The 12,466-nt window shown below is 44.8% G+C and overlaps 1 protein-coding gene across 3 annotated transcripts in view; it reads right to left on the bottom strand.

The window, feature by feature from the left end:
* Nucleotides 1-12,466, bottom strand: part of MYO1B (myosin IB) — a 202,995-nt gene that overhangs the window by 25,992 nt on the left and 164,537 nt on the right. For all 3 annotated transcript variants that reach the window (XM_045294933.1, XM_045294934.1, XM_045294935.1), the window contains 5 exons: nucleotides 10,946-11,172; nucleotides 7,603-7,803; nucleotides 5,279-5,372; nucleotides 3,567-3,716; nucleotides 1,673-1,741 (listed from right to left, as the gene is read on the bottom strand). In XM_045294933.1, coding sequence (XP_045150868.1) covers nucleotides 1,673-1,741; nucleotides 3,567-3,716; nucleotides 5,279-5,372; nucleotides 7,603-7,803; nucleotides 10,946-11,172 — 741 coding nt within the window. The remainder of the gene's footprint in view (nucleotides 1-1,672; nucleotides 1,742-3,566; nucleotides 3,717-5,278; nucleotides 5,373-7,602; nucleotides 7,804-10,945; nucleotides 11,173-12,466) is intronic.

The raw sequence follows: 12,466 nt of genomic DNA, 5'->3' as shown, positions 1-12,466 counted from the left end.
CACACACACACACACACACACACACACACACACACACACACACACACAAAGGAGAAGGGGAAGTTTCTAAGCCCAAATTGACTATGAGAATGTGGGAGGTGGAACTGTCATCAATCACAGGGTGGCCCAGGTGGGAGCAGGGCGAATCTGCCACCCACCCCCAGCTGCCCTACTTCTGAAGGGAGGAAACAGAGCTGAGACCACGGCCAAAGGCCCCCAGGAATTCTCCCAGTCTTTTTCATCTCTCATTGTTCCGGTCTGGAAAGGAACTGTGGCTGGATTTTTTAGGAAGCCCTGGCGGTTAAGCACTTGGCTGCCAACGAAACAGCTCAGTGCTTCGAACCCACCACTCACTCGATAGGAGGCAGAAGTGGCAGTCTGTCTACGCCTGCAAAGATTATGGCCGTGGAAATCCTATAGGGTAGCTCTACTCTGTCCTATGGTATTGCTATAAGTCAGTAGAGGGTAGGGTTACTTGTTATTAGAAAGAGATGTGTATTTTTGAATGCTAAAACAAAACGATCTCACTGGCCTGAGGCAGTGGCTTTTCTCCAGTAGTTGCTGAAAGCTGACTTTAGGGGGGCCAGGAAGACTCCCGGTGGCAGGATGTTGGGTCTCCCTCTGGACCCAGGGCCCAGGCAGGGCCCGCAAGCACTACCTTCACTCTGGTGCACACTCAGGTTTGTTTGTATTTTGGCCTTTGCTCTGGGAAGACCAGCACACCCTAGAGTTCACCATAGGCCTTGACATAGGTCAATGGATGCCCAGGACTCCTGGCCCAAGTCTCTATCTGCTGAAGAGACCTCCGGCCTAGAGATTTACCTATGCACATGAAAAGGAGTTACAGAAAAGTGGCCAGAGCAGGCCCTGAAGGACCTTTGACCTAAAGCAAGGGCTGCCAAACTTTTCCTTTTAGAGTTCAGATAATAAATAAATTTGCCCGACATTGTGTGGCACGTGGCCTCTGTTTTTGCTGTGACAGCACTGAAGCAGCCACAAAGAATCCACAAATTAATGAGCATGGCTCCGTTCCAATGAACTTACACGTTTCATATCATTGCAGCTATCAATAGATATTTTTTCTTTTTTGTTTGAAATGTTTTACAAAATACAAAACACTCTCAAGGTTTCAGGCTGAACAAAAACAGGTGATTGGGTGGGTTTGAGCCTAGGCTGTAGTATGCGGACTCAGCCACCCATGCGCCCAGCCTTTGGCTGCAGGAAGGACCTGGAGCCAGGAGGACTCCCTCTAGAACTGGGAGCACCCAGACCTACGAATTGGCATGGAACCCAGACAGGTGCCAAGAAGCTACGGAGGCGTCTTGCCTGCGCGCACTGAGATTTGGCGGAACTCAATGGCTGCGAACTAGCCTTTCTGAGCTAAAAGCTTCCCTCGAAAACACAGGCAAAGAGGATATTGAAACCGTGCACTGTATTATTTCAGACTTCCTGCTTAGAAAACAAAGCCTTTTCAAAGAAAGCCTGTTGGGAGGAAGCAGCCAAGACGTGGTCACCAGAGCCTCCGTGTAGCCCATAATATTTATTCTTTCCTTCGGTCGTGGGGTAGGCAGGAGACAGGAGGCCCCTGCTAGGGCGGAACCCTAAGGATACCACCCTCTGTGAGGGACCCAGAGCCCTCCCCACAAATTAGACACAGTTCTCTCAGCCTCACCTTCCAGCCTCGGATATAAGACTGAACCACCAAGGCAGAGCGCTTTATCTGCTGGTATCTCTTTTGTTGCTGGAGAAGACACAAAGGGAAGCTGTTAGTAGTCCTAATTCCGTATCTGCAAGGCACACTGGACACGCTGTCACACACTGCGAGGAGGAGGTCTCCTTGCTCACTCAGGGCAACTGCCTCTTCATCACCCACACTCCTTCCAGGAACCATCAAACAGTCCAAAACTGTTACAGTTAACCTACAGGATGCTAACAGCCATTGAATGATCTCTAAATGGCTCCTATCTGTTCTTGATATCATGCTAGCTTGTACAGGGTCAGGTACACAGCCCTGAATGAATGAGCACCGAGTGCTTTAAACTGTCCTTTATGGTGTCAGTCCCCACCATGCTCCTCGACGAAATGCCCCACCCCACCCCCTGTGTTACAGAGTCTGCCTTAACCATCCCACCTGCAGTCCTGGCCTACCCGCCCCCTCCCTTTATAGTCTTTATCTCAGTTCTCTTCCTTTCCCGGCACCTCCTATGATCTTATTATTTATGCATCTGATTCTACTGCCTTAATTGCTCATTGTCCTTCATTAAAGCTCAACTGAAGTCAAGAACGTTGTTATCCCTAGGGGCGGGCAGAGCAGGTGTTTCCACAGCACCGGTATGTGTAGACATCCTCCTAGATGAATGCAATGCGGCACACTTCCAAGCGTGGGTTTTCTTAATGATCTCAAAACAGATGACTAAAAAGAGTTCCTTGAGGGCTGGCTAATTTGGGAGGTGGGGGGGCGGGGGTCCTTCCTTTCCTTTCTCAGGCTAACGGAAAGGAGAAGTCACACTGAGACGCCCACAAAGGCAGGTCCACGGCAACCCAGCTAGGGGACAAGAGAGACCGCACACCATGCCTTTGTAGCACGTACTACAGGTGTGTCCTTCATTTCCGGAAGACCTGTAGTGTTGATTAAATTCTTGTAATTAGCATCAGTGGTTCTAGACACATTCTTTCAAAGATCTTTCCTGGTTGCTCTCATTTAAGCACCTCATTCATTTCCCAGACACAGAAATCATGCTCTAGGGTGTCTGACAGGAGAACAGGTTGGCCTAGACCCGGTCCTGGTTCCCGCTGATGAAGAGTAAAACTCCTGTGGCTCCACAGGAAACCACCAGAAGGGAGGAATCACTGCCAATTTAATTAATTTTCCCACTCACTCGAGTGAAAAGGTGCCTGATGAAAAGAAGCATTTGGAAGCAGAGTTCTTATCATTAAGATGTATTTTCTAAGAACTTAAATCCACACTAGCTTAAAGTTAATCCTTCAGGATTCTCTCAACCCTGTGGGATGCTCCAACACAGCATCCATAATCAAGTGAGAAAGTCCTTATCAATGAAACAAATATGCTGGTATTGAATCCTTTCCTATAACTAGCAGAGGCCGATACTTGGGAACTAACTGAACAGCTCTAATTCGTAAGCAAAACCAGAATTATACTAAAACAGGGCATCTGTTTTCGGGAATCAAAGCCAACATCGACTCTACCATAGTCCAAGGTTTCAATAACATTGTCTCATCCCATGTCATGGCCAAATTAAAACCGTGAACTTCCCACAACCTTGACCAGTGAAACAGAAGGTAATATGACAGCTCAAGCTTTGAAGCGGACCTCACTCCAAATCCCAGCCCTGTCAATTAGTAGCTGAGTGATCCCGGGCAAATTACTTAACTTTGCTGGGCTTTACTCGTCTTAGAAAAAACCAAAAACAAACACGCAAAACTGTAAGAGCACCCATGTCATGAGGTTGCTGGGAGGACGGAGTACATAAAATTCCACACACAGAACGTCCACACTAAAGGGCAGCAGCAGCGCGACGACAGACGGAAATGACCGGGCCGCTCACCGAGTATCTCCTGTACCACGCGGCAATCACGACTTGACTTTTCTTCATCAGCAGGAAGTGAGTGCGGCACTTCCACCCCCGGTAAATCTTCTGAATGAGGGTGGCCAAGTCCTCTAGCCGCTGCTTCCTCAGGTCTTCTAACTTGAATAACTAATAAGAAATAATAGAGAGATTTACCAAAAAACCCCAAAACACTCAGAACTCATGGCACACGTGAAAGGGATTCCTGGCATTACAAAGTCTACGAATCAGGGCCATAATTGACGGATCCCAGCAGAATGAGAGAAGACTGTCTAACACAGTGGTTCTCCGCCTTCCTCATGCCGCCACCCTTCCACACAGTTCCTCATGTTGTGGGGACCCCCAACCATAAAATTATTTTCGTTGCTACTTCATAACTGTAATTTTTTGACTGTTACGAATCGTCATGTAAATATCTGATAAGCAGGATGTATTTTCATTGTTACAAATTGAACATCATTAAAGCACAGTGATTCATCACAAAACGATATGTAATTATATAATGTGAAATAGTTATTTCTAATGACAAATAAATGACATTTTGTCTTGAAGCATGGTGTAGCATGGGCAACAGTCTTCGTGCTGGGTACTCGTAGGTGGGCGTATCTGCATGTGGGCGAACCCCCTGGAGACGGACAGAGGAGCGATGTCTTGTTTCCTAAGACCATCGGAAGTAGGTATTTTCCAATGGTCTTAGGCAACCTCTGTGAAAGGGTCGTTCGACCTCCAAAGGGGTCGTGACCCACAGGTTGAGAACCGCTGGTCTAACAGAACCTCAAATCCCTAAAACAAACAAATACAGACCTAGCCGACCAGCTGGGCCTAGAGGACTGAAACTAGCTGCAGGTCACAGTACAGCTAACTCTCAAAAAACGTACATATTTGTTAGCACTGTGCTTCGTGCCCAAGTCATCTTTCTGAGACCAACCGGCCACTTTGAAAGAATGATGGGACTGTAAGGAAGCAAAATAACTTGGATACTGCGATTTTACAAAAATAAAACTCATGCATTATACTGTTTTGTTCTGAATAATTTTTTCCTGCATGCTGCATGGTTTTTGCAAACTGCACATTAGTTTCCTAGGCCTACTATGTGTTTCAGATGCACCACTTATATGACTATATCGCACGTAAACACATGGGAATGGATAAGAAGTAATGTTCACACATTATGGAGAATGTAACTAATTCCACCGACCAACCTGCGTAGAATGGGAACCTAACGTGCCGTATCAATCTTCACCACAATCACAATAAAAAATTAATTTATAAGGAGGCAAAATGTAAAGTGTTCGATTTGACTCTGAAGGGAAGTGTTGAGGACCTTTGTGTATTTCTATAGAACAGAGCTGTATTGCCTAAAATCATTGTATAACTCTGACGTGACCTCCAGTTACTATGCATTAGAGAGATGTTTTCATAATCTGTTATGTGATCCCTCTAAAATATCTGAAATTTGTTTTATTAAAAAATACAGGTGGGGATTCAAAATGTTCATAGAAAATGGAATAGAAGGAGAATGACGTTTGCCCACACATTCTTGGATGCCCCTCGTACTTGTCTTCCTGACCTTTGTACACAGACTGACGATTTGGGCACAGCACCTCAGCTGCTGTTGTAATCCTGACCCATCAGAATGTGACTCTATGATTATAAATTAAGTTCTGCGTGTAAAGATTTTGATTACATACTGTTCTTGGGTTCCGGATGAATATCTTTGATCTCCCAAAGGAATATTCTTCCACAGGAATCTCTAACTCATTAAACAGAACTTCCACGCCAGATCTAGAAAAATAAACAGAAATAAAACAATCAGTCGCCTGAGGTTCAAAAACAGTTTAATCTCTCTTAAATGATGATATCAAGTTTTGCAGGGTATCAAAAAATAGCTTCATTTCCAAGCGTAAGTGCTCTTTTCATTAAGCATCCATCCATCTAGCGAAGATTTTTCCAGGATGAAGTTCACAAGTGAAATCTAATCAGTAAACTGTTCATAAAGTAAAGTTGGCTTCAGGAAGATGCAGTGGCCATGAAGCCAATTTCTTGATTTCATTAGTAAAGTCAGTAAAGGCTTACTGCTCAAATATACCCCTCACGATGAATCAGAGTCAGGTGGGTGAACAGGGAACTCAATTTTACTCAGTCCATTTTTAAAGCGTATTTCAAACATTGCTCCTGCCCCACAGGTGTGGACATGGCCCAAGAGAGGCACTAAGCATGTGGGCCGACTGTGGCAGGAGCTAGGCTTGCTCTAGGCTCTGCTCAAACCTTTCCAGCCTGGACCACTGTGTCGACATCCATCATTAAAATGAAAACTCACCCCACTATGTGTGGCCAAGGTGCGGGGCACTGAGGGACTGCATGTTCTGAGTAGTGGGGTACATGCTTCTCATAAAACTCAGGAACTTAGCAGTAGAGACAGAAAGAAACAGTACCAAATTACCAAATCTCCTGCATTTGAGTATCTAATTACCATACCAGGTGGCTAGAGTGTCCAGCTCTTAGAGTACAAGTGTCTACGCCGGTGACGAATGTTCCTGTGAAATGGGGGAACAGTGGGAACACAAGGCAACACCATCCCTGGGCCCATGAAACAACAGAAACAGGGCCCTGCGCGTGTTGGGAAGAGAGCTTCTGCACCACGGCGGAGGATAGCAGAAGGGTCGTTGCTCTGGGCTTTTCTGCAATAGCCCTCCACCAGCACCCCCGTTGACCCCGGAGATGGACCACTCCTGGGGCTGTTGCAGAGCACCCAACTACAGGCACCCAGCTTTCTACCTAGCATGAGGCGGGGATACAATTCAGAGTGGCTGACTTGAAAGCTGTGTGGCTTTGGGTTCAGGCCATCGTTGCTAGCCCAGCTTTCCTGGCAAGAACACACTGAAAAGCGTCTACTCCTGCAGCTCGTTCTCAACTGGCTCAGACCAGGACCAAGGGAAGCCCCACCCCATGAACTCCGTATCATCCCTTCATCGTCTGTGCAAACAAAAATTAGGAGTTGTAATTCAACATGCCACTAATACCAACTTTCCAAGAATCAACCCAAATGTAAATGCCAATTATTAACTACCTTCTAATTACTTGCCCTGGTGGCACAGAATGGAGTAGGAGCTGAACTGAGAACCAGAAGGTTGGTGGTCTGAAACCACCAGCTGCTCCAGGGAAATACATGAGGCTTTCTACTCCCATAAAGGCTCATGGCCTCAGAAGCCGAAAGAGGTACTTCTACTCTGTCCTGTACGGTTGCTATGAGTCAGAATTAAGTGAGTGGCCCTGGGTCTCTTGTGACACTCTGTTAACTGAAAATCAATGATCAAGGGTTTTTTAACATGAATTCACATGGGTAGAGCTTTTGTTCTGTAAACGTTTTATTGTGAAACGTTGAAGGGTTATAGAACAGATCGTGAGTTTCACATTTAACAATTCATACACATTTTATTTTAACTCATCTATTAAAACCCCCTGGACGCACTATCCCTTATCCCACGTCCTCCCTCTGTTTTTTGTTTCCGTTCCGCCTTCTCCCCTAAACCATCAGAACTTTGTCCTTAGGACGACATTTTCTTCTTACATTCTTGTATGGTTGATTCTCCGACAACAGGGGTGAGTTCAAGTCCAGACAAGAAAGTGACTAGGTCATAGTTTTGGGGGTGCCACCAGTCTCTCTTCAGCTAGTAATCTTTTATGGCTGTGAGTTCTATCCCATGTTCTTCTCCCACTCTATCTAGGTCCTGCTAGTGTGGCCCTTTTCAGAGAAGTTGTCGTGCTAGCTGGGCGTCATCTAACCCTTCTGGTCCACGATGGATAAGCCAGGTTTTGACCTGACAGAAAATCCAGAACTCCAACTAATCAAGAATTAGTGCAAAATGGTGTCCTGATGGAAGGCTTCAAAACAAGGTTACAGCCAATATTTTCAGAAGATGCAAACCAAAAAACAACCGTAAAAAAAACCCCACACTGTGTTATATAAATGCTTCTAAATTTTTTGATAGAATATGGACAATGATTTTCTTACCGTGCTGGGCCTTTCCAATGCGGCCACGTTTGTTTACAAAGCATTTTGTATCTTTCTAGGCAAGGTTCATAAGCCTGCCTAAAGGCATAGCCTGCCCTCCTCACTCGCACATTTTCCAAAAGACCCAGGTATCTGATCTGATGACACACAAGAGCCTCCGTGAAGATGTATGCTGCCTTCTTATCATTTGGCTTGATGCACCTACAAGAATTAGAAAACATTTAGGTTTTAAAATCTGTCTCTTATGAATAGTTCTGTCTTTGTTTTACAAAGCATTCCAATTTCATTGCTTCAGAGGGAAATAATCATTTATCATTATTTGGAAATGAACTCACTTATTTTGGTATTACTTCAAATTAAAAAAAACAAACAACCCCCCCCAAACCAATGCAGTACTACATAGCAAATTAATAACAAAATTACACCTAATGCATACCACACCACAGATGAATGTCACAGCATTTTGTTTGATGAAAACAGTCAAGCACAAAAATATATACTACATGATCCCATTTATGTGAAGTTAAAACACACACACACACACAAAACTAAGGTGGTTAGAAGTTAATACTGGAGAGAAGAAATCATGGAGAGGGATCAACAGGAAAGGGGATGACGGAAATGACTTATATCTTGATCTGGATGAAGTTAACACAGGTGTATGAGGGGGCTTTAAAAACTTCGCACGGACGAACTCTGCAAGAAAAGCAGGCGGTTCACTCTACGTGTGTTACGCCTTATCCCAAACGCCAAACAACATAACCTACTCAACCCCAAACAAGCGTTCATAAGTATTCTGAGACTCTATTTCAGCCTCTATTTTCTCTATCAAAACCAAACCCTCTGCGTGTGTTACGCCTTATCCACCAAACCAACTCATCGTCATCAAGTCAGTGCTGACTCAGAGCCACCCACTGTGGGTTTCTGAGACCGTAACTGTTCACAGGAACAGAACACCCAGTCTTTCTCCTGTGAAGCTGCTGTGTCTTTGAACTGCTACCATGTGGACTGCAGTCCAACAGGTAAGCACTATATCACCAGGGCTCCGGTTAAGGAGGGGAAATACACTGGTGTTTCCCTCCTCTGTTCAGACACCTACCTGCCCAAGGAAGAATTACATTTCCCAGCCTCTCCCTGGAAGGAGATGTGGGCATGTGACCACATTCAGGCCAGGAGGATCAGAGAATCAGTAATGTGTATCACTTCCTGTTTGTGACCTTCCAGGAAGGGACCTCCCCTTGCTTTCCTCCCACCTCTCACTAGCTGGGAAGGCTGACCTGGTGGTGAGCCCTCTTGGACCTGCATTCTGGGGAGGAGCAGCCATGCACAGCCCAACAGTCACATAGGAAATCATTTTCAAACATGTGTAGTTCAGGATCTTATTCTGAAATCACTGTGTTCAAACTATGCATTAGCCTAGTGTCAAATAGCTTTCACACACACATGATAAAGGAACAAATAAAGCTTACCAAGTGTGGCCTTTTCCTTTTAAGGTAGAAAAATACGTCCACACAGCGGCAATGAAGAGTAGCAGCCAATCGCAGAAAGTTACCCCATGGATCCCCTAACCTGGTTGCAATCACTCCAGAGGGCTGTGCCTATGTGTCCTCTTTTCCTAATATAAATATTAGGCACACAAACTGCCTGCTGGATGCTTTTCCCTCTGGTTCCCTTGTGGCCATGTTTTCAAAGACAGCTCCAGAGGGGAGCAGGTGCATGCTCTGCCGTATGAAACCGACCCGGCAGACAAGCAGCTTCTCCTTGCTGGCTCTGCAGTTAACCCGCTGCTGTGACTTCTACCTCACAGCAAGGTTACAGGGCAGAGGAGACCTACCCGAAGGGTCCCCAAGGCTGTGATCTTACCCGAGGTCTGTCACTTTGTAGGAGTGATGGCCAAATTTCCCTCCCTCCGAGAGGCTAGTGTGTTTGAACCGCCGACCTTGCAGTCAGCCTTAGCCATTGTGCCACCTTGACTCATTTCACCAAATACCAATGAGCTTCAAGACGTTTGTGAAAAAATGGAGCTAAAAGATAACAGAAAATTTCCACAAACTCTTCGAAGCCTTTGCACTCTCCTTGAAGTTGGTCTTTACGGAATCTTTTTTCATGCCACAAACTTTTTTTTTTAAGATCATTTTATCGGAGGTTCTTACAGCTCTTATAATAATCCATACATCAATTGTATCAAGCACATTTGTACATATGTTGCCATCATCATTTTCTAAACATTTACCTTCTATTTGAGCCCTTGGTATCAGCTCCTCTGTTTTTCCCTACCACCCTCAAGACCCCTTTATAAATTATTCTTATTTTCATATTTGATACTGACTGTTTTCTCCCTTCCCCCACGGCTTCCTCCCCCCTGCCTTTTTGGTTTCACTACTCCCATTTCCGCTCCTGAGGGCTTTATCTGTCCTGGAAGCCGTGTGTCGTGAGGTCTTATCTCTGCCAGTGCACATGCTCCCGTCTAGTCCACAGGGAAAGCTAGGACTGGGGTCATGATAGGGAGGAGTGAGGAGGCCTCAAGGAGCCAGAGGACTATTGTGTGCTTAATCAGTGCTGTACTGCACCTTGGTTGACTCCTCCCTTCCTTGTGCCCCTTCTGAGAGGATGCCCTTAGAGCAAAACCCAAACTCACAGCTATGGAGTCGATGCCAACTCACAGCGACCCTCGGGGACAGGGCAGAACTGGCGCTATGAGCCTCCAGGGCTAATAAATACTCTTTATGGGGGTAGAGAGCCCAAATTTATCCCATGGGGCAGCTTATGGTTTCGAACTGCTGACCTCGCAGATTGCAGCCCAATTTATAACCACGACACGACCAGCGGAGATGCTTCTGTAGGCATTCTTTGTATGGCTTTGGAAACAATCAGATTGTTTTAGGAATCATTTTTCTCAGGGCACACAACTTCTACAGGAGAAAAAAGGTAACTATTTCCCAACTTCAAAGCTGAAATTAATGCCCCTCTGATTCAATTTGGCACTCTTAATACAACAAGAACTGAAGTGGTTCCAATAGCAGGGCTTTCATGCAGAACCCTGATTAGGAAAATGTTACATTTCCTGCCTTGCCTGAAAATAGACAAACATATATAAAGTTTTAGGATTCTGATTTAAATCCCCCCCTACCCCACACACACACACACATACACACAGTGGTGGTGATGTGGGCACTGGAGTCTTTGTAAGGAAACGCCACAATAACTTATGATGTGACCTATAAGCACCTCAGTTATTCTTGGCTTGGGCTACACTCAGGTTTAAGTAAACAGGAAAGTGATCTTCCTCCAGAGTGCCTGCCCACTGGAACTCTTAAGGAAGACTTTTGTTTGCCAGAAATACCTAATGTAGTTTGGGTTCTTGGTCTGTAGGTTTTTCATGAGTGTGGCCACAGAGGCCTTGAACTGCGATCCCGCCGTGGGCGGCCTCTTCAGGTTGATCTTGGCGGGGTTCCCTTCAGGGAACAAAGACTTGATGAGGGAGTGGCCAGCCTTCCACATGGCTTGGGACAGGTCTCGATAGAGAAGGTCATTGTTTTTGTCCACAAACCCTTCCACCTGGTACAGCACCTATGAGCAGAACACGGAAGTCAGCAGTGAACGTAACCTACCGAACCCCAAACAAGCGTTCCTAAGCATGCTGAGACTACATGTCAGCCTCTGTTTTCTGTATCAAAAGTACCTCCCAAACTGTGTCATACTCGAACACCCAATGAGCCTCTGACTACATATTCCATCTGTTTCAGTTTCAGAGGAGTTCAAAATACATTCTATACATTCAGGATTTGCAAGAGTAAACTCAGAAAATGTTATCATAACATTTCCAAAGGATTTCTGGTTTAGGTTTTTTGGTGTGTTTTTTTGGTGTTGGAGCTATTATCGAGGCTTTACTTTGTTTTCTAGTTCACACGTGCCAGCAGACAAGGGGGAATAAAGAAGAAACAGCATTGATACTTTCACAGACAGCCTAACCCAGCACAGCAAATGATCAGAAAAGTATCATTTAGTAGTCCAGTGGTGGGGGCGGGGACGGTGGGGAGGGGGGACAGGAGGTAAGTTCCAACATTTGAAATGAAAGGAAATTCAAAAAGTATACACTTTTTACTACATATGCCATATTCATTTCTCTTTGAAGTTTGCAATCACGTTTTTTATGAGGAGGAAAGTAATGATTCTAGCCAATAATCCTTTAGGTTTCTAAAAATTGGTTTCATCAAAGTGTCATGGAGAAAGGGGCTCAGTTTACTTTTGCCAGTTTCACAAGGGAACCCTTTAAAACAACCTTTTCAGCAGCAGACACAGTAATCTCAGATCTTGATGAAAATGCTTTATTTTGTAGACTGTGGTTAAAGGGAGAGAAATCTAGTTCTGTAAGATCAATAGGAGCTCCATTTAACTTCTGATCTCTGGTTTCGCATTATATAACGTGTTGATCTTATGCTCTGCTGTTGTCCAAATCAGATGCAAGAGTCTCAAGCTCGGTTTCAGAGAGATGGGCTTTATATGCTTTTACGGCGATGAAGTCTGGGGTACACTAATTAAGGTGATACGGACTTTTATTTTCCCATGAGAAACTGAATATTTGTTGTGTTGTACATTTGTTCTTAGCGCATCTTAAAGCTTTGAACCAAAGTGTATGCTTTGCCATGTAAATCAGCCAGAAGTTGTTAAGGTCAAATGTAGCCTACGTGCAGCTGTCAGAATTTGTCAAAAGTTTAAATTTTGTATATAGTTTTACTGTTTAAGTTTATCCACCTCGCTGAACAGTATTGGAGGTCCCACACAATAGCGCTTTTGTTTTGTAATTTTGTTTTGTAACATGTGACTTTGGTTTTGTAATTTTTTTTTCAGTATAGAAGTTCCT

The sequence above is a fragment of the Echinops telfairi genome, unplaced genomic scaffold (genome assembly GCF_000313985.2).
Source record: "Echinops telfairi isolate 266 unplaced genomic scaffold, ASM31398v2 ScPeMD7_3;HRSCAF=10, whole genome shotgun sequence".
In the NCBI taxonomy this organism is placed as follows: Eukaryota; Metazoa; Chordata; class Mammalia; order Afrosoricida; family Tenrecidae; genus Echinops; species Echinops telfairi.
The sequence above is the reverse complement of the archived record's forward strand: the minus strand, read 5'-3'. Positions and strand labels throughout refer to the sequence as shown.